General features: G+C 30.8%; 5 protein-coding genes and 2 long non-coding RNA genes across 9 annotated transcripts in view; 6 read left to right on the forward strand and 1 right to left on the reverse strand.

Annotated features, from left to right (window-relative positions):
* The first annotated feature begins 582 nt into the window (after nt 1–582).
* TfIIB (transcription factor IIB) lies at nt 583–2,357 on the forward strand. The gene is given in 5 exon segments (XM_017897714.1): nt 583–649; nt 1,149–1,265; nt 1,400–1,580; nt 1,652–2,122; nt 2,196–2,357. Coding segments are annotated over 5 exon segments (948 nt in total). The 5' UTR covers nt 583–632.
* Nucleotides 2,358–3,440: 1,083 nt separating this feature from the next.
* Nucleotides 3,441–4,406, forward strand: Sec8 (exocyst complex component secretory 8). The gene is made up of 4 exons (XM_017897713.1): nt 3,441–3,683; nt 3,787–3,948; nt 4,065–4,234; nt 4,319–4,406. The coding sequence occupies exons 1-4, from the start codon at nt 3,552–3,554 to the stop codon at nt 4,404–4,406; spliced, it is 552 nt and encodes a 183-aa protein (XP_017753202.1). The 5' UTR covers nt 3,441–3,551.
* A 421-nt stretch (nt 4,407–4,827) lies between these two features.
* LOC108545889 (cytosolic iron-sulfur assembly component 1) lies at nt 4,828–6,407 on the forward strand. Of its 2 annotated transcripts, none has more exons than XM_017897704.1 (3): nt 4,828–4,972; nt 5,278–5,739; nt 5,859–6,407. In XM_017897704.1, the coding sequence occupies exons 2-3, from the start codon at nt 5,284–5,286 to the stop codon at nt 6,405–6,407; spliced, it is 1,005 nt and encodes a 334-aa protein (XP_017753193.1). In that variant the 5' UTR covers nt 4,828–4,972; nt 5,278–5,283. The 2 variants fall into 2 exon arrangements, with proteins under 2 accessions (XP_017753193.1, XP_017753194.1); XM_017897705.1 differs by having other exon boundaries at nt 5,282–5,739.
* LOC108545890 (NIF3-like protein 1) lies at nt 5,302–7,732 on the forward strand. The gene is made up of 5 exons (XM_017897706.1): nt 5,302–5,359; nt 6,568–6,940; nt 7,023–7,137; nt 7,228–7,392; nt 7,464–7,732. Exons 2-5 carry the CDS (start codon nt 6,578–6,580, stop codon nt 7,730–7,732), a joined length of 912 nt encoding a protein of 303 aa, XP_017753195.1. The 5' UTR covers nt 5,302–5,359; nt 6,568–6,577.
* A 2,176-nt stretch (nt 7,733–9,908) lies between these two features.
* The window catches only part of LOC108545953 (lachesin), a 47,133-nt gene continuing 34,530 nt past the window's right edge, over nt 9,909–22,511 (reverse strand). The window contains exons 5-7 of the mRNA XM_017897823.1: nt 15,978–16,146; nt 11,080–11,235; nt 9,909–10,206 (exon numbers count right to left, since the gene is read on the reverse strand). Of these exons, the coding sequence (XP_017753312.1) occupies nt 11,129–11,235; nt 15,978–16,146 (276 nt within the window). The 3' untranslated portion in view covers nt 9,909–10,206; nt 11,080–11,128. The remainder of the gene's footprint in view (nt 10,207–11,079; nt 11,236–15,977; nt 16,147–22,511) is intronic.
* Nucleotides 14,358–16,111, forward strand: LOC108545955 (uncharacterized). 2 transcript variants are annotated; one of them, XR_001890114.1, is made up of 5 exons: nt 14,358–14,429; nt 14,505–14,725; nt 15,426–15,572; nt 15,827–15,965; nt 16,031–16,111. It is a non-coding gene; the product is annotated as an uncharacterized LOC108545955 (long non-coding RNA). The 2 variants fall into 2 exon arrangements; XR_001890115.1 differs by having other exon boundaries at nt 15,844–15,965.
* On the forward strand, nt 18,207–21,373 carry LOC108545954 (uncharacterized). The gene is made up of 5 exons (XR_001890113.1): nt 18,207–18,645; nt 20,503–20,547; nt 20,634–20,794; nt 20,871–21,056; nt 21,129–21,373. It is a non-coding gene; the product is annotated as an uncharacterized LOC108545954 (long non-coding RNA).

Consider the following 22,511-nt stretch of genomic DNA (forward strand, 5'->3'; position numbering starts at 1 on the left):
TTTTGTCTACACATATTGATAGCATTATCAAAGGTGATGCATAATGTATAATACATTATTCATTGTGATATCAACAATTGTGTAAATTTCGCAAAATTATATTAAATACTATAAATACTTGAATTAACAAAATAATTTTGTAACCATTACTTTCTTTTCTAATATGGACATTATAGGTTAAATCACAGAATAAACTATTTCAAACTTAAGTGCATTGATTATATATTAATGTAGATTACTGTAGATCTATCATTTTGTTATTTGTACAATAAAATAAATGGGATTACTAAAAATATTTAATTAATTAAATTGACAGTACTTATCAAAAAAATTAAACCAACATCATTTTTAACATCATAAATAATTATAAATATTTTTAATTTTTTAAATTTATTCATATGTTAATTTACCTTTTATTTATTTATATACAATAATTTGAATATTTCCATTTTGTTATTAATATTTGTTATTAGTAGATTATACAATAAATTTAATAAAATGTTTTTAGTTAATTATTGGGAACTAAGCTTTATTTCTTCTGCATATGGCTTAGTACACATGTATGAATATTACACCATATCAAGTATCTACATTGACTTACGCGGCAGAGTGGAAAAACACGAATCCAAAATATGGCAAGTTCGTCAAGGTAAATTTTGAGAAAATTTAGTCTTTACAACTAACATCGATAACGTTTATTACAATGTTTTGGTTTGTAGATTATTATCATTTAAGATTATGTTGAATTCATTTAAGTAAAACGTAGTGTTATAGGCTATGGTTATGTGTTCTGACAGTAACATCGTTTGTTTATTCTCTACGTGCCTTGGTAAATTATGTCCAGAAATATAACACATCATGTCAGTAATTTTATACTTTTATGCAGTCCATTTTTTTTAATAAGCAATTTAATATTTAATTATTTTATTGATTATACATAAGTGTATATACAATGAAACTGAAACACTTTTATTTCTAAAAAAACTTTGTACATATAAAAAATTGTAAATTGAATTACTTGAACACTGAATTATTGAAAAGTGTTATTATCCAAAATACTAAAATAATGGTAATAAAGACAGTTATATGTGCATATATGCATCTGTGCATTAATTTGTGGTACACATTTTCTTAGTTCTTTTTTGCAGACACGAAACAAACAAAGTTTGTTGTTATGCACATCCAGATGCGCCTCTTATTGAAGACTATAGAGCTGGCGATCAAATTTGTTCAGAATGTGGATTAGTTGTAGGAGATAGGTAAATATACATATGATTTATGAATAATGTATTTACGAATTAATTTTCTTTTTCATTACTTTCTATCTCTCTTTTTTTTTCTTTTTCACATTCTTTCTTTGTTTTTTTTTTTTTTTTTTTTTTTTTTTTTTTTTTTTAAAAGATGTTGGTTCAGAATGGAGAACATTTAGTAATGAGAAAGCTGGAGTTGATCCATCACGCGTTGGTGGACCAGAAAATCCTCTTCTTAATGGTTCAGATTTATCTACGATGATTGGCCCTGGAACTGGTGCAGCATCATTTGATGCTTTCGGTGCTTCAAAATATCAAAACAGACGTACAGTAAGTATTATTATATTTTGTTTTTTATAATATCCTTTTTTCTAATCAATTAATGAATTCTGTTGCTTTAGATGAGTAGTTCTGATAGAGCATTGATCAATGCATTTCGTGAAATCAATGGAATGGCTGATCGTATTAATCTTCCTAAAACTATTGTTGATCGAGCAAATAACTTATTTAAACAAGTACACGATGGTAAAAATTTAAAAGGACGTGCAAATGATGCCATTGCTTCAGCCTGTTTATACATTGCCTGCAGACAAGAAGGTGTACCTCGTACTTTTAAAGAAATTTGTGCAGTCAGTAAAATCAGTAAAAAGGAAATAGGAAGATGTTTTAAATTAATATTAAAAGCACTTGAAACTAGTGTAGATCTTATTACTACGGGAGACTTCATGTCAAGGTTTTGTTCTAATCTTGGATTGCCTAACATGGTACAAAGAGCTGCTACACATATTGCAAGAAAGGCAGTTGAAATAGATATTGTACCTGGAAGATCACCAATTTCAGTAGCAGCTGCTGCAATCTATATGGCATCACAGGTACTCTATAGAATTAGAATTTTTTAACTCATTTCGTATATTTAACAATCTCATATATTTTCTTATTGTTCAGGCATCAGAAGATAAACGATCACAAAAAGAAATTGGTGATATTGCTGGTGTAGCTGATGTTACAATCAGACAGTCTTATAAACTAATGTATCCTCATGCAGGAAAACTATTTCCAGAAGATTTCAGATTTGCAACACCTATTGATCAATTACCACAAATGTAAACTTAACATGGAGCTTTGTGTTTCTATGTATATTTTATCATGTTGAAACAATAGTTATGTATTTTAAATAATCATTTCTAAATAATTTAACCTTTATTTACAGTATACATTCCTCAATAATCTATAGAACGTTGGTATTATCTAATTTATTAGATTCTACTTTTTCCTTTTTTTCTTCTATTCTTTGTTCCTACAATATTGGTATTTGCAACACTAATATTTTGGCAATTTATTTGGTGTGCATAATGATTAATTTTTCTACAAATATAAAGATAAAACATTTATTCACATAGCAATTAACATGTTTCAACATATTAAAGTTGAGAATATCAATAAAATTTATTGTAGGATTTACGTTTTTATACCAAAAAATATAATAATTTTGAAGTTTTATAAAGAAAGCTTACAAATTAAGTTTACATTAAAATTCATTTAAAATTCATTAGTACAATCATTTTTTTTAATATGTAATTTGCAGCAAGAAAACGATTTCAAAAATATAAAAATATGATAGGCAGCTTGAAAGTACCATGCAATATAATTCTATGATAAATTCTGTGATACTTTTACTAAATAACGTAAGTCAAAAATTTGCAACTAGAAGATTCGACTAAAAGTCAAAAGACAATAGCCTTTCTCACATCAAATCTATGTATATATTTTATTTTTACTCGAAATTTATATAAAATATTAAATAAGAATGTTTACAAAAAATTATCATTAAAATTAGAAATTCACAATCTTATGTATTTGTTTCCTAATTTTACACTAACATTTTGTAAACTTTGAAAATATAGCAATATCACAAAAAAATTATATAGTTAATATAAAACATATATACATATATATCTTAAGTTAGAAATCAAGTTGTATATGAATAAAGAGAACTGTTATGGTTATTAAAATAAATTGCTTTATCAATATTTCGACTGTTACAAAATATAATCCTAAAATGTGTATATTGCGTTTCTTAGTCGTCATGTGACCTAATGTCACTCAGAATTTTAATGCGCATTGGACAGTAAAATATACAATTGGCCTGAATAATATAAATAATAATTATTTAACAATTTCATAATCAACTTCGATAAACAATTTGAAAAAATGGATTTTAAAACGTTATACTTAAAAACGTACTAAAACGTCGTTTATGGTATTATAACCTATATAACATTTGAGTTCAATACTAAACGTATGAGAAAAGTTTACAAAACAAATTTAATTAAAACATTTGATATATTTCATTTTGCTGATAAAAATAATAAAAATATGAATTCGATGCCTCCCACTAAACCGCCAAGGGGCATTAAACCAACTAAAGAAACAGTACGTTTATAAAATTTTTCATTTGTTTACTTTATCACTTTAATACGGTAACTTAAAATTATTTATTAATTAGTTATTTCATTTTTAATGATGTATTTTATAGAGTGGTTTATTGATTTCTGTGATTCGGGCTTTATCAGCCAGTGAAACTAATGAACAACGAGAAATAGAAAAGGCTAAACTTGAGAAAGAATATAAAAAGAGTGATCAAAGGCTTGATGAATTAGTATCATTGCATGATCAGGATCTTACACAAGTTATGCAAGTAAATATCACCTATTATATAATTTAAAATATTGATTGTCTTAATTAATATTAATTTTCTTAATATAAATTAATTTATATTAATTTTCTTAATTAATATTCACATATTTATACCAGATATTCAGTGCTTTATCAGAGAAAGTAACTGCATCCCGGGAAAAAATTCATGCAGTTAAGGAAAATTTAAATGCATGTAAGCAATTATTGAGGTGTAAACGAGAAGAACTGTTAAACTTATGGCTTGAAGGTATTGAACATAAACATGTGCTGCATCTCTTAAAGGATGTGTAAGTAGTTAAGTTTTCAACTACAAAAATCTATTTAAGGAAATATAGTTTCTGATCAGTGTCCTTTTATTATTAACTTTCTAGGACTCCAGATTCTTGTACCAGAATGGTAACTTTAACAGATACAGATACATTATCAGTATCTACATCATACAATACAGCCTCAGATTGATAATTATTGTACTTATTGTTAGGTAGTTATAAATTAATTGTAATTTAAATATTTTATGTTTATAAAGAAAAAAGAAATAAAAAATGTAATAAATTTAAATTATAAACTTATTTAATATAAAATAATAGTTATTATTAATTAAATATAATTTGTTCTCCATAGTGTTAGTATTAAAGGTATAAGTTGGATGTAAATTAGAATTTTATACCTCTTAAGCATTGAAGCATTTATCTTGTAAATGACAGTAATTATTACACGACTTATTAATTCAACTTTTTAGTGACGGACAACATTACATGAAGAATATTAAAATTTTTAAATTATGCGCATTTTTGCAAATAATTTATTTTAAATATACATTTGTGATATTTTAAGAAATTTATCGTCTTATTGGTTAATAGTTCATGGTTACATGGCGCACGTGACATTCACGGACTCTTATTTCCATCATTGTGTGCATATCTTATATTATAATTGCATGAAAAATTCATATAAACGATAAAATTTGTTGATAATCTTTTCTTTTATATCGTAAAATTTCAGAACTATTCGCCAAAACGTATATCGTAAGTATTTTGTATCATATTTTTTTGTATTATTTTCGTAATTTCTCAAAGTAATTTTTGTTTTCGTATAAATTTTAAATTTTTACCTGAAAGGTATATTTTAAAAATTTAAGTAATTTTTTTACTTTAATCTCTATACCATTAATATTTCTAACAAATCCAAAAATTTATCGCGATATCTTTGACATTAAATATGATGCACAAACATTTCCCACTTAAATTTTTCCATTAACGTGTGTAATAAATTTTACAAATATATAAGTTTAATTGAACTAAGCTTGAAAAGCAAGCGTTTATTGTTGCAGGTAGAAATGGGAACATTGGAATTAAAACAAACTTTAAGTGGTCATAGGGGAAGGGTGTGGAATGTTTGCTGGCATCCAAAGGGTAATTATCTCGCATCTTGTGGTGAAGATAAAACAATTATAATATGGGGACCACAAGATCCAAAATGGGTTGTAAAAACTATCCTTACCGAGGGTCATACTAGAACTATTAGAGAAGTGGCATGGTCTCCTTGTGGAAATTATATAGCTTCTGCTAGTTTTGATGCAACCACTGCTATATGGGATAAAAAGTCTGGTCAATTTGAATGTAATGCAACATTAGAAGGACATGAAAATGAAGTGAAAAGTGTTAGTTGGTCTAGTAGTGGACAGTTGTTAGCTACTTGTAGTCGTGATAAATCTGTTTGGATATGGGAGGTAAATGACGATGAATATGAATGTGCTGCTGTTATTAATGCTCATACTCAAGATGTGAAAAAGGTAAGTGGATATTATGTATTATATATAGCTGTAATGATATTATTATTCTCATTATTATTAATATTATTATTATTACTATTATTAATAATAGTTTTAAATATGTGTTTGAACTATTATAGGTAAGGTGGCATCCTAATGAAGAAGTTGTAGCATCTGCTAGTTATGACAATACAGTAAAAATATTTAAAGAGAATACAGTGGATAATGATTGGTCATGTGTGGCAACATTATTATCCCATACATCAACAGTTTGGAGTCTTGCATGGGACAAACAGGGTAAACGAATTGCCACTTGTAGTGATGATCAAACAGTAAAAATATGGCAAGAATATAAGCCTGGTAATGAACCAGGAATCATTACTGCAAACAATGAAACAGTTTGGAAGTGTGTGTGTACATTGACTGGCTATCATACAAGAACAATTTATGATATTGATTGGTGCAAAACAACTGATTTGTTAGTGACTGCTTGTAGTGATGATATTATTAGAATATTTAAAGAAGATAGTGATTCTGATCCTCATCAACCAACTTTTACAATGGTCTGTTCTATGGACACTGCTCATACTCAAGACATAAATTCTGTACAATGGAATCCTACTGTTCCTGGACAACTTGCGTCAGCTAGTGATGATGGTTTAGTGAAAATTTGGTTTTATAATGAATAACTGTTGCTTTGTGTAATTGTACTTTTTAATAAATAATGATATATAATTAATATATGTTATTATTCCTTTCATATTTTAATAGTCTTCTTTTGCTATTACTATATAAATATTTATATACTGTTTTATACTAATCCCAATTTGTTTCATTTTCTTGTTTTAGATTGTCATAAATGTTTAGGCATTTTACTGGATTGATACGAAGCCATAAAATCTTAATTTCCAATATTATAGTTAAACATAACAATACATTTTGTACAATGAGTGACATAAAACCCAATACTACTGGAATTCCTTTAAGTCAAGTTGTAGATACACTGCAAGACTTTGCTGCTCTGTCACTTGCAGATTCCTGGGATAATGTAGGATTACTTGTTGAACCTACAGAAAAAAAATTGATTTCACATATTTTGTTAACAAATGATTTAACTGAAAATGTGATGCAAGAAGCTTTAGACTTAAAAACAGATATGATCATTACCTATCATCCCTTAATATTTGCACCTGTGAAATCTATAACAACTCGTTCTTGGAAGGTAACAGAAGACAAGTTGCATGTGCTTTTTTTTTATTAAATTTATCTGTTATATAAATTATTATTTAAATAAGTCTTTTTAGGAGAAAATCGTTGCAAAATGTTTAGAAAATAAAATAGCTGTATATTCTCCACATACTACATTCGATTCTGTAAAAGGCGGTGTAAATGATTGGTTGGTGTCATCATTTCAAGATGGTAAATGTCAACAAGATTAATTTTTAAAAATTTTATAATTATTTTATAATTAATATTTTTTAATAATATATTAATTTTTGTATATATAAGTACTCAAAAGTAGTATACCTATACGAGCAAATGAGAGTAATAGTGATTATGGCTTTGGACGAATATGTACCTTAAAAAATAAAATTTCTATCGAAGAAGCTGTGCAACGCGTGAAAGAACATACTAATTTAAAACATGTTAGATTAGCTCGTGCTTATCAAACAGGTAGTAAATTTTAAAAAATTTTTTAATGTATTAATAAATTTAAAATATTGTAATTTTACTTCAACTTTTAGATGGATTTATTGAAACTGTTGCACTTTGTGCTGGATCTGGGGCAAGTGTTTTGAAAGATGTATCCGCCGATTTATATCTTACAGGAGAAATGTTACATCATGAAGTTCTTGATGCAATACATCATGGAACTAACGTGATTTTAACAAATCATTCTGATTCTGAACGTGGCTTCTTAAAAATATTTTCGTTTATGTTAACCAATATGTTAAACGAAGCTGTATTAGTGCATGTATCCAAATGCGATACTGATCCATTAAAAACTGTATAATTTTAATTGAAAAATTAAAATCAAATAATTGGGATGGAAATATACATTACATGTCATAAAATTTTATTATTAATATTATAAATTATTTGTCCTATTTAGGGATTGACAATCTTTTATTTCAACATGGTAAAGTTAGTCAGAGAGATATCAAGGAAGATAAGTACATAAACGAATCATCATATATTGCGGTTCAACAGAAACCATTTACAACTATAACAGATTTTGGTGTATAACACGCTTAAACTACTTTTGCAATTAATCTTTGAACATGTGTAACCATTATAGAATCAATTTTCCTTTATTTGATTACTGAAGTATTTTTTTCTTTTTTTTTTTCATTTATTCCATCATTCATGTCATAGAATTTCATAATCTCTTTCACATTCATTCAAATATTCACACATGATGGTTACGAAGAGAAACCTGATTTTAACAACGTACATACGTAACCGACGCTTATCGAAAACTTATAACTAAATAAAATGTAACAGTCATTTTTCTGGTCCAATTAGAACGATTTTAATTTAGGATCCACGCGTCCAATTACTTTTCCTTTTCTCAATATTGCCGCTTCTAACTTTGACTTTGTAATTCACTTAACGATAGATGAAAAGTGGTTATTCATAGCAGAGTTTTGTAACTATAACTCGTCTTTTGTAATTTAACGAAGATAAACTTACGATTCTAATAACTGATCTCTTGCCTTCATTTATTATTTTGATGTTTTGTGTTTGTATGAATATGTGTACACCAACGACAAAATGCGTTAATATACGATGAACACGTTATAAATTGCAATTTTCTACAGCACCGCAAACGGTGTGGAAATATACCCTGAGCTCGGATGCCCAAAAAATATGGATTGTATGTTATGCCATTTATCGAAAGTATTTGCAGAACAGATAACGTAAAACTTAAAACTGAGTAAGTATACGAATTATTAGATTAATGGTACCTGTTTTTTCTAGTCGGTTAGCATTTTAGCTTTACGTTTTAGGTTTAACGTTATCTATATTGCGATATCGCTAATATAATTTCAATTAAATCACTTAAATTTGGACTATATTCTTATTAGAAATTCTGTTCACTTTCTTTGCAAATTTTCTATAATTGATATCATTTGTTATTTCCAAAAAATTAATTTAAGTTAAAGCCATCTACTAAATTTTGGCGTATTAATTTTTAATAACCGATTGATGTATCGATCGAATTCGGTACCCAACAGTGATAATTTCCTATCTTATTACGATTTGAGTTAATCATGTCTCCCTTTACAGTGATTCTAATATGAACATAGTCTATCTGTTTTAACCTCAATTGGAAAACCATTTGCCCATTTAAATATTTATGGATCCCTCCTGCCCCTAAAAGCTTGCTGTGTTTTCTGTTTTAAATAAAAAATACTTCTTCTCTGTTATCATTGTATTTTTTAATATCGAGTGCTTTTTTATTTTCACTCGAATGTATGAAATTCGAAGATAATTCAGATTTATTTTGTATACCATAATTCTTAATTTATACGATCGAAGACGGAATTTCACATTTTTGCTTTTTTCGTTATCTTTAAAATTAAATAAATTTTTCTTGGTGATTTCTCTTTCTTCTTTTAAAAGTGTAACATAGCCTACATACCATGTACAGTAAATGTATCGTTCATAACGGAACGATAAAAATCTTAATCACATTTTAACAGTAATTCGTATATTTCCTTTGGCAAGTATAATGTATTGTCTCATAATTGTAACACAGCAAATTAAATCAATTCTGTTCAGGATTAAACGATTCGTCCTCTGCGAACTACCATTACCATCGACATTTTATTTTTATTCTTTTTTTTCGTATATTTTTCTTTAATATATGATGTTCCAAAGTTAAACGATTAATATGTATTATTTTCTAAAATCAAGGTGAAAAAAAAAATTAATTTTTACTTGTGTTTTTAACCATAGATAAAACTAGCGTTTAGAAAAGCATATCTGAAATCGATATTTGTTGGTACAAAATTTCACAGATAAATATAATGCTTCAAGAATTCTTAAATTTTGACTTTTATTTAGTAAATTATCTTTCATTTAAAATCTCTTTTTTATACTTTATATGACAAAATTTTCCTTTATTTTCATTCATAAAGAGTAAAATAAGTATATTTGATCGTTTAATTCCAGGACACCTTATATATCAATTCTTATCTTATTTTGTTACAACAGACTACTTTTCTTATAATACATTCAGTATCCATTGTGCCGCAATATGGTCCGATTCCACCTTCACCTTTTTCTTTTCTTTTTTCACAGATTTGTTTCTTTGCATTCTTGATCCAATAAAATCATTTTATCATTCCATTTTTCACTGGTATTTTGAAACGTGGTTCATATACTTTCAAGATGGTTGTCACTTCCTCTTCGTAACAGCCATTTCTTAAGTGAGTTTAGTTGATTTCCGAAATGCGGCTACCAGTGACGTATTAATATAGTCTGAAACCATAAATTATACAATCAGTACGTGAAATTTCGCTTTGTCTATGAAATTAAAAATACAATTTTATAAACTGAATTTTTTAAACGTTTATATTAACTTTAAAAGTACACGAAGGATCCTTATAAGAAGTCTTAAAGTGTAAATCTCACTTTTTAATGAACTCTCGCTTGCTCTTAATGGTGCTTTAAATATGGATGATTTATGAAGTTAACAGGTTAATGGTTTAGAGAATATTTAACGTTACAAAGTTTTAAAGAGATTTCGTTAAACCAACCCTGTCCGGGTTAAGGAAGTCCCGCATTATTATAGATGAGGTTGGAGCTTTATTTGAAGTACGTACTATTAGTATCGTAATCGTGCGTAATCGACACCATCCAATAAATCTCATTTTTTATATGTATTACATGTATATGTTTTCATGTACTGAAGTACTTGTAATGTGAAACAGTTCCGTTATTCGATACATAAATACGAATAACTTTTTAATATCAAGTTGCAAAGAAATAAACTCCCACTTAGCTTTTAAGATAAGAATGAATCTTCAGATGTTTTTACTGTTTTTGTAATACTTCATTTTAGCAAAAAATCGTGCGTTTTTAGAAAAACTCACAATTTTCGAAAACTATGACAAAGCAATTTCGATTACAGATTCGTTTTCAGGAAAGTAAACTATACAAGTATTACCCAATAGATATTACAAATTAAAATTCGTTTTGAACAGTGTAATTTGATGATAGTTCCGAATTTTATCATAATATCTACAAAACAATATATTTATTCAAACATAATTTTATGAAAATTTTACGTGTAACACCATGAGAGTTTCTTCTTTAAATGTATTCACGACAAGTCGTTAGAGAGATATTTACCGATGAATATCCGAAATGAGTATTTCATGATCCAACGACGAGGCCTGCTTCAATAACGATGATTTAGAAAGGCCAGCAGAGTAGTCGAAATCATTACAAATGGCAGATTTGCTAGCCTTAGTTGGCCTCCGTGTTGCATCGCCGCAGGATGTTCCCCTGTTGAACAATGATTAAAATTCAAATTGAATTCCTAGTGGCCATCGTCTTATCAAAATTGTTTCTCCACTGCACCTCCCTTCCTGTATGCGAGTGCATTAGCAACAACAGTACATTTGTATTGTACATATAGTAAAGATTCCTTTTTAATTAAAATTTATATATTTTTATTTTTACTCATTTTCTGTTTTTCGCTTGAAAATTAAAAAAAAATCTAAATTTATATTGCATGCATTTTTCTTTTGCAAATGGAACAATTTCCTTAACTTTAGAAATAGTAAAAGTATTTGATGGTTCTTGGTTTTAGGTTCAATTTTCATAGAAGCAGAAAGAAATAGTGTAACATTGGATTCAAGATACTTGAAATTATGAATATTCAAGAATTAGATAAGATAATGCTGCATTCATAATTCACGAGTAGTTCTATTTGTCGATAGCGTGAATATTTTTGCGATCAGCAAGCAGTGTATAGTGTACTCGTCGACGAACACTGTTCATTCAGGAGGCGGTATATCAAAGGGCCTGTTTGCGAGTATAATGTTTTAAATTGCTTGCGTCCTGCTCGTGAGCTATTTGCGAGTTCTAGTGTGGACGCCATACTGCTTCTGTTCGCGAATAGTATTAATCAGTGTGGATCCAGCATGAGATACTCCAGTACCTGATTTGCATTAAAATCTTAAGCTATTTATGATGGTAGATAATACTGTACACTCGAAATATTGTATATCTTATACTTTTTTATGCATTTACGAAATTTCCTCAATTCAGCTATTTATGATTTTATACTTCTCTTTGTACTTTACATTTTCTCATAAATACGGTGGCCAAGATGAATATCCAATTGTGTGATTCTTGAATAAATGAGATAGAGATTTATACGTGAGAACCTCGATTTTTTAAATCAAAACTACTACTCTGAAATTATAAAAAAATTATTCTGAAATTCTAAATATAAAGAAAAATCATCTTAAAGAACGTTAACTAAAAATGCTTATTTTAAAATGGATATTTTCACAGCGATTACACGTTAGCCGTAAGGCATGAAAGATTGTAATTTACTCCCAAATATTCACAAGACCAACGAAAAGAAAAGAAAAAAAATAAAGTATCCTTTGAAAGAAAAACTTCAGGTTTTTTCTTTCTAACACCCTGCATACGGCTAATTCCCGTCATCAGTATGTACATCGTTGCCGGAATTTAAAACAGCCTTCAATAGCCCCCTCACACACTCATGGGTCCTTGTGCTTGGCTGAAGAGTCTTCTAACCACACCTTTAAGAAAAAAGCATATCATCCCTTTCAAAGGGAAGTGATCTTCATACCTTGAAAGCACCTCTCTGTCTAGGTAGAAATTCTCGTCACCATACGATAGCCTCTTACGTATTGTGCAACTCTAACGTCGAGTGTTTCTCTGATTTCTCTGAGTGTGGGATGCATTAATGTGAAACAATAGCTACTACAGTTTGCGGCAGAGTTCACTTGCCCCCACTGCGGTATTTCCCTATTCCCATAATTGTATCTTTTGCCTTTATTTTGTTGCTTTGTTAGGTCAAGAAAAATCTTGATGTATAGAAATAAAAAAGTAAGAAATAGGAAAGTAAGCCAGTAAGAAAACTGAAATATAATTAAATTGTTAGAAATTATACGGAAATAACATTTAAGTGAAAATAAAAGACGAATAAAATAAGGAAAGTTCATTACAATATAAAATAAATTTAAATACCAGAAAAATTTATAAGGTGTCATTTGTAAATGGATTTTCTTCCGAAAGAAACCTTCGAAACTCCGGAGATTAGGTTAGAAATCGGTCTATAAGAAGAGTCATTTATGATGAACGCGACATTTACGTGACAAGATTATAAAAAGTAAGAGGTGGTTGATTATTACTAATATGATTTCTGGGTCGTAAGAACAGCCTTGAATGACCAAAATCTTTGTCAAAAACTATAGACAAGAGGCTGTATATCGACTTTATAATAAACTAACGGGCCGGTAGCCGATAGACATTTATCTTTCCCTGTCAGACATATCCCGCCTGACTCCCTAATCCGGAATTTCACTTTCTGAAGGCTATCTCTCTGACAGTATGGTTTTGCAGAGACGGGAGTGCCTGCAACAATAGCTGAACTCAGCTCAATGCTCTGTGCACTCTGAGAAATCTCTTTAATTACTCTTCTCACTCGACCGAATGCTTTTTCCTAAGAACGTTATCTTCCAACGAGAACAATCGGATCCACTCGTTTTGTAAACGTGGCCAAAGCCCGGCAAGAAAGGATAAACCTGCCTACGCTATAGCATGTTATGAAATACTGCATCATTTCTTTCTCTTCTTCCATCCTTTTCTCTTCCGCGTCGTCTTTTTTCTTGTTCTCTGTCAAAGGATGGAGGAAGGGTCCAGAGTTTTGTAGCACAAATTCGATTACGACAACAGAGTAGTTTTTAATGAGAATTCATTAACGTGCTAGTTAATGGAAACTCATAAAATCTCTCTTTCACTCGTTCTTTGCTTTAGCGAACTTTCTTCCTTTCGTTCGTTCCATCGCCACTGTTAACGAACATGATTGGTAATTAGATCTCGATTATTTGAAAATATGATATGCATATTGATAAACACCTGTCATTACTGAAAATAAAATCTTCGAATATCGTGAATAGGTAACTCTGTAGATCGTAATTTGAACGAAAAATTGAGGAATCGAACACAAAGCGCGTTTACCAGTTTATCAATTACCATGTAAAACTGTATCATGTATATTCGTGCGGTCACATACATGAAAGGTCTGCCATCTATCGGACGATTTAGATAAAATCTTGAAACGGGTAGATTGATTCATGTCGGTATCCTTTTCGCCGTAGGGTGGCGTTGCATATTACATAATCGGTATGTGAAATTTCACTTGACTTAACCAAAAAGTATGAACACGGAGGAGATTTCGTTAATCCTGAATTAATTTATATACACGTGGATGGGTTAATGAAAGGTATAAAACTAATAATGAATAATAAATTCCCCTAAATGGATAGCTGAAAATACGTGTAAAAAATGGTTTACAAAATAATGAAACAAATATGTATATACTTTAAAGAACACGCAGAACACGGCTTACGTCTGTTTTCAAGGAATACCCGTATCACGATAATAGTAGTTTAACAAAAAGAAAAAGAAAGAAAAGGGATAAGACTTTAAACGATAAAGTTAGACGCATCTCCTCGACGTTACATTATATTATATAAAGTGGAAGCATGTAAATAACTCTGTTGTTTTTATAGGTATAGGAGGAAAGTCTTCAGAGGCAAAATTGCATTGTCCGGGTGTGTAGCTCATTTTTATACTTGTTTCGCTCCTTCCTTCTCTGTTTGAAAGAAGAAAAAAAGGGAAAGACGGCGGAGACTATGATTTTCCAACGACAATTTAAAAAGTGCTTCTCCCCTTCTGCCTACAGTTATTCTCCTAGTGCGGCTCAAAATGATCGAGTCATCGAAAATGACAAGTGACGTAAATTAATTTCATCTCATCTTAAGAAATTCATACTTGAAGCGCGCTATCCAATTTTAGTGCAACAATAGAGTTGAAATAACGCCAATTTCCAATTTTTTGACTTAATCTTCTCAGTCCAGATGATTCAATTAAGAGACCAAATAAACTTGGAATAATTGACATTTAATTTGAAATAATATGTGGTTGCTAGCAAGTACTCCACAGTATCTTGGTATTCAAATCAACTATCATTTAATATGCTAAATAAATAATTAAGAATTATTTATAATTAATCTGCTAGTCAATAGGCTATTATAACTGATAGTAAGTAAATAATAAATTAGAATAGGTTGTATAAAAGTTATATCGTGTGAATTGTTTGAAATCTGAAGAACAATAGAAATCTCAGTTAGGAAATCTGAATAATTTTTTATCTCATATTAATTTAATTTAATATCGATCAGGGAAGAATATTTAAAAGCCTTCGTGGTTTTCCTAATAAATATATATGTATATTTTTTAAACGTTTTAGCTTATTATATACATTAAATGGTAATTTATAATGAACTTCTGATGTTTGATAACTGGATCATTTTCAATTTCAATTTTTAGAAGACCATTTACTCTGAAAGCTTTATGTTTTCGAAAGTTTCAATACGTTATGCAATTAAAACACGAATTTCATTGGTTCTAGTTATTCCAATAATTTTCAGGTTTCACAAAACGTAATTTACCGATTGTTCCGTATAAATATATAAAATGTCTCATTCATCGTGTACTCTGAAAGACCTGAAATCCACATTCATGAGGACAAATGAGCAACAACTTAAACTTCGAAAGCCTCTCCTCGCAGAACGTGGGTAATTATAATTAATTTAACTGATTGCCATTAAACATCAAGCCATTCACTACTTCTTCTATTAAATCAATAAAACAAAAAATCGAAATAGTACAACTTTTAAATTTTTTGTGAGTATATATATATATAAATATAATAATTGTCAAGAGAAATTTAAAATCAACAAGTTAAACAATTGATCATACATTTTCTTCTCTTTTCACTTTTCAATTGTATTTCGTATCGAATACTGTTCCAGTTATTTCCTCATTTCAGTTAAAAAAAATCCGCAGGATCGCAAATTCAACGTCAAAACCTCTCTTCAGCTACCGCAAAACCGGAAGTAGAGGAAACCAAGCAACTACGACGTCAAAGAGGAATACCAAACCGCAAAACTTCCAAGGTTTTCGCAAATGTATGTACATACCATTAAGTATCTGTACGAGGACAGTCTTTGCATTAGCGTTACTCGGATGGCAGGTATACTGGCCGCTATCTGCAGGCTGGGCACGCTGCACCAGAAGATACGACGTTGTAACTTCTCCTTTCTCGGTGATCACCGATACGCCGCCCCTAGGACTGTCGTAGTTGATCACCTATATCGGACAGAGACAAAAAAAGAGATGAGTGAGAAAGGAAAAAATATGGAACACGAAGATATCGTAAGTCGAATGAATTTTTGTCGATAGATTTCGTTAGACGAAAAGCCAGGCAGAGTGGGAATGACTGTGCTTCTTCCCTCTTCTGCTCTCCTTCTTCTCCACCTATTTCCATCCCGTTCTTTTTTCCAGTTTCTCCAACGAATGAATTTATTTCGTCGAGGAACCGAATTTTCCGGAATTCGTTTATCCATGGTTAATGGAATCTCCAGTTTTTCTCAAGGAAAAAAAGAAGAAAAGCCGGAGGGCGGGGCGGAGAGCGCGAAACTCGGCCAGGGAGCCACGGTAAATATTCGTGGAAGGGAAAAACGAGGAAGAAAGTGAAAAAAGAGATGTATATACTTGCGTATATATGTGTATTAAGGAGCGGTGGAATTGCATTTTGGACGACGGAAACGAACGATTACGTTTCGTTCAGCTTCTTGTTTGTTTTCGTTCCTCCCTTTGCGGGTATTTATTTTCCCTTCTTCTCTTTCTAGCACATCGCGGCAATGCAAAAATAAAATTAAAGGTCCACTGCGTCGAATTCGAGGCGTTTTAATGAAACCGTAGTCTCACCCCTCATCGTACACACACACGGTCGTCCCTGGAATTTAAATGGAATTGTTAACAAGCCGGCGGTCTCATTAGCATAAAGTTCCCGCGACGATCATATGAACGTTTTGGTCGCGATTTATGATGGTATATCGAAATGTTTATTGGTACGTTTATTGCTACCTTTTGTTCACTTATACGGATGATATAGTTGCGTAAATATTTATTTAGCTTATTTTACTTTACAGTAGATATGTCTCTTTTTATGATTAATGCACAAAAATCTGGAAAAAAGAAGGAAACAATATAATGACATTTAAGATTTAAGAGTACATCTTTAACATTTGTTACTGAAAGTTATATTCAACAACAGTCTCGTGTATTTTGAAGATACTTTCTCTATCGTATCATCAGTGTTCCCTTTCGAATTTAGAAAATGATTGCAAAAATTTGTTACCTTTTCGTTATGCGGGTATTCCAGTATAGAACTTTCAAAAAATCAATTTTCTTTTTTATTTCATTTTGTGAAAATATATATCTTTGAAAATATTTCAACCATTGGATATTGCTGGATTTGAAAAATTAATGAAGTTATTAGCGTTTGTCCATAGTATGTGACATATTCTTATGAAATACTTTAAATGCGTCTTTCTCGAAACCATATTTTTCCAAATGGTTGCCATGATATTTCAAGTTCTAGTGGACCGATTACGACCAAATTTAGAGGGTATTTTCTGCACATGTATCTCTATCGTCCGTACTAAAATTTAGAAATCTTATATCTTTAACTATCTTTTTTTTTTTTTGGCACGCTAAAGTTGAAAAAAGCACAAAAAGTCGATAATCTAACTTTAAAGTGCTGCCAAAAATTTTCTCTTCAATGTTTATATATAGTTTTGGTACCGACGAGAGTCACGTTCATACTGAACAGAATGGATATTTGAAGAACAGCTGCAATCGTGACAACCGTGCAGGCAAGTTTAATTGAGGAGACACTACTAAACTAACTGTATCTCCGACAATTTCCAATATTTTTTCATGAGAAAAATAGTGTATACTCCTTAAGTATAGGTCAAAATCATGCCATAAATTTTGTCACAATAATGTCTTTATGGTTCTTAAATAAAAATCCCAAACAGCACCTAAAAAATTGACCTATAGACTAGAATACCGTCTTAAATAATATTGTAAATTAACAAAGAAAATTATTTTAGCTATTTACCAAAGACGTGACATAAAGGTGGTGATTATTAGGTATAAATTTAATAAATACGAACACTTTGGCAGGTGCAAAATATATTTCGGGGTAGGAATATAAATTTCCAATCACGAATTTTGTGTCTGCACAATTGCTCGAATGTGCACCAATAGGACAGAACTTATTATCAATTTATCGAAACAAATTAGCGTTACAAAAGGGAGGTTTCCGGTAATTCTATTGGTTTCGAGTGGGCTTGTTGAATATTTTGTATGTACGTTTGGTGAATTTACGCATTTCGATAACGAACGATGCGACCACGGCCTTTGGAAAACAAGACCAACATAAAACGAGATTCTCGCTTAACTCGTAACGTACCAGTTCAAATATGGCGAACGTGCTGGCTGACCCCCATTCCGATATATCGTATATAAATCTTGATGGAAACGAACCGTGTCTTTCATGAAAATTCACGAAATGTCCTCGGCTGGACTTTTTTTACGAATGTCCCGTTTCACTCATAAATTTACAAGGATACACGTGCTTTGTCTTGAAATTCAATGATTGGCTTGTAAATTTCCGGAAAAACAAAATGAACACACGTGACGAGGTTATGCAGTGAAAAAGTGGCCCGACTGTGAAATCTAGTTTGGAATTTCATTTGAATGATAAAAGGAAGTTAGAAGGCTTAGAATGTAAATGGGGTAAGTTACTTGACTTTGAAATTTGATTACAGACTTTCACGAGAGTTTAAAGCAATGATTCGAAGTTCGATGTGAATTTAAAGGTTATGTAGTTATGCGTTAATAATCGGGCATATTGATTCGTTTATACATCTTTTCTGTATATTCCAGTGACTTCGTAAGGCTAGTTGTAATAGCCTTCGTATTATTCGTACATTCATTAATGAAAATATATTAAGGAACTTTTTATTGATTTTTGACAAAAGATCGTTGTAAACAATTCAAGTAAATTCGTTTGTTGTAATGTTAACAACAATGTTTTTCGAAAGAAGTGAGTAAACATAAGCATCGATGTCATAGGACAAGATTCCGTTCACTCGTGCCATTTTTCTCTACTCGAGTTATTCAGCTCCGAAAGTTTGTCCATTAAAACCGGAAGTGGTCGTTATAAACAAGCGATTTTAAATGGCGCCGCGAGTTTGGCGAGCAGGTCAAGCAACACAGACCATTCATGACCTCTATCCATTTAAGGGGGAACTAGTCGTTTAAAGATGATTTAGCTGCCTCGTTAAAACAAGTCAGATAACCGACTGAATTAAAGATGGCGAACGTCTTTTACTGCGGTTGGTTAAAAGAATAAAGATAAAAATTGTGTTGCTGAAAATTTTAACATAAGTCAAATTAAATTAGAGTAATTTTAGATTAACTTGGAAAACGGTATAGTAAGGAGATAGAATATTTACATTTGTATGCAATTCCAACCTATTTTTCTAGTTCTCTGATTTTTATTAATACACACACCCAATAGTTTCTTACACGTTCAACAAATGGTAAGCGAATTTCACGATATTACGATAGTTCAGATTTTGTGTGACCGACATAAAGATGGGGTTATTCATTACTACATAACTTGAAAGTTAGTTTGAGCTTCATGGTTCATACGACTCCCATTGTAGGCATTCCCATTTACTTCCTCTACCAATTCCCAAATTAGTACACGGCTATCCCGATACATGTGCTACGATAATATTATACAAATGTTACTATTCAACAATGTACCATGGCTCTAGTTTACCGATTAACACGGCTACGGTGATGTTATCCCTCCCCATTAGTTAGTTCGCAAGGAAATCGTAAGAGGCCGCGGCACGTTATTTCTTTATGTCTGTCGGTAATTCTTGCAGCGAGTTCGTACTGAGAAATATTAAAACTTGGGAGCAAATCGAGTAACCTGCAAACTAATTTTTATACAGTAAAAGGTAGAAAAGCGTGTTCATAGTCGAAGTTATTCCGCAATTAGCTTCGTTTCATGCAAATAAGCTCGGGAAAAAGCTGGTTGAAATGTTCCTTGTGCTTTTTGTGAATTAGATTTTTATTAAAGGAATTAGTGAAGTTGGAAAAAAAATTGATGACATTTTCGTTCGAGTTGGTATATTTTGAGGTTAGGATGGATCGTTTAGGTTGCTGATTTCATTTCTTTCAGTTGTAGAATGATTTTTGCATTTGACCTAGCTCTTAATACCCAGGCAATTCAGAGAGAAAATTTATGGGAGAATTATTACCGCTTTTTGCAACGTTTCGCCTTCCCCAGTTTAAAATCGTCTTTTGTTTTATACTTCGTCCTATTCTATTTCTGTGTAGAGCTTCTTTGTGTGCCTCAGGTATAGGGGACGGTACAGTATCGACAAAAAGTTTTGCTGCTCGTAGCAATATAGAATTTTCTGCTGGAATTATTTATACATTCAGAAGTAAGTTTCCCACGAACAAAATTGTTAAGTTTAAGAGGAAATTATTTAATTGCTCACATTTAATCATTACTTTGATAGATTTTTGCTATTTCAAATTCCATTAAATAACTAAACTATGAAATAATTTCAGGATTAATACATCACGTATAAACCAATGGCGAATACAGGATATCAGGTACAATACGAACTTCAAAACCACTAATTTAAAAAATTCCGTTCCCTTAATAAAATATCGAATAATTTTTGACTTTTGACCAACAGTGTATCCCGTTCTCTGTCGAACGAAGGTGCCTGGGACGATTGATGATTCAATATGCCTGCAAGTTGCTTCAGATAAATGGATCAGGAGATGACTAAGGGAGAGCAAGAATTATTTACGAAGAGGCTCCTGAAGAGAGTGAAATTTTCAACGAATTGGAAAAGTATCATCCACTCGTATACATATACATTACGGCTCATGCAAAAAAAAATATTTTATTCGTTATAAATTATGCATAGGAACACCCTGAACATCTATCATCCACGAGAAGGAGAGGAAGACGTAAGACGCAAAGCATGAAATCAGAGAAATGATACTTCCAGTGGATAAGAAGTTATGACATATATACTGAACGACATTTAAAGCAAGTGAACCGATTCCGCGAGAAATTCTGTATTTGAAACCCATACGTAAATGTTATCAAGGTAACTATAAATTCCATTCAGAATCGATACAATCCAACGTTCTGTTGCCATCCGCCTTTCCTTCCTTTTCAGGCCGTGTTCTATGCGTTTATATTTGCAAAGTTTGCCGTTTCGAGGAATTAACCATGTAATTTTTGGGAAATGATAAATTTACTGAGATGATAACTCCAGGAAACTGGTTTGCGAATAATACCACGAATACGTAAAATTTCAGAGGAGAATAACATTAGCAAGTCGCGAGAATTTCTAGAAAGATGAGCATGAAGATAGGGATGACACGTTCCGAGGGAGAGTTATAAGTGATATAAATGACACAACGGGGCTGTACTTCGTGCTCATGGGTTTGAGTTAGGTATGATACGTTGTAGCAAGTAATTAGGAATTCTCGTTAACTGATTACATATGCGATTTGAATTACATATTTTTTTATCCTGTTTTTTCGTGTGCGAGTATATATCAGTATTCACAATATTTTATAATTCTCTGTTATTTTCGTTCATTAATTTGTTTATACTGTTTTGTAAGGATAAGTGAAATTTATCACTGGGTCACTACTTCATTCGTTTGTTGTATAGTCCACAATAATCTTGACATTTGTCAATTAATAATTTTAATAATTGATCAGCATAATAATTTATTATATATATGTATATACAAATTTACTGTTGGCCATTACTCTTCATATCTGCCGCTATTTTATATGATTATCTTAGAACATCAATAATTCACATTAATAAATAATATATTGTAAATATTTTAAACATATATTTAGATGGTATTAATAACAAATAGAAATGAATAATGGCAGGAAGATAATAAATGGCCACAATAAACATGATGAATAATAATTGAGGATGATAAATGATAATAATACTAGTATTTAAATAAATTTACTTTGCAACGAACGTATAAACTGTAATCTCCCACAACATACTAGATCACCAAGTTCCGCAGTATTCCCGTGACAGCTGACAACCACAAATCACGAATAACTCCATTAATTTTACATAAATTCATGCTTAAAACCTATGCAGTAAATTTCACTTGGAAATTCTCTGAGTTTAACTTGATAACTCGGTATTAAGCTTCAAATTTAGCCGACTTCACAATTAAATCATCTTGCAGGTTATCGAGAATCTTCTAAAAATCTTTTCGTGGACTGGAAACCAATCGATGGATGAGTAAATTGCATCTGAAAATGTTTCTAACGATGGATATCGGAAGAAAAAGTAAAGAAATCAAGAAAGAAGGAAATTCTGGCGTTGTCTAGTCACGAAATCGTAATGAAAAACTCCTACTGTTTCTTTCCATCTCGAAATTAACCGACGTTCAAGAAGCCTGTATTAATTCATGAAATGCAACGAAAGCTTTTCGTGCTACCATTATATCAAGACATCTCTAATGAACCGGATTGAAGATCTACACCCGGCCGTAAACTCCTAGATAAGATTTGTC

This window comes from Eufriesea mexicana, unplaced genomic scaffold (genome assembly GCF_001483705.2).
Source record: "Eufriesea mexicana isolate 0111107269 unplaced genomic scaffold, ASM148370v2 scaffold572, whole genome shotgun sequence".
Classification (NCBI taxonomy): domain Eukaryota; kingdom Metazoa; phylum Arthropoda; class Insecta; order Hymenoptera; family Apidae; genus Eufriesea; species Eufriesea mexicana.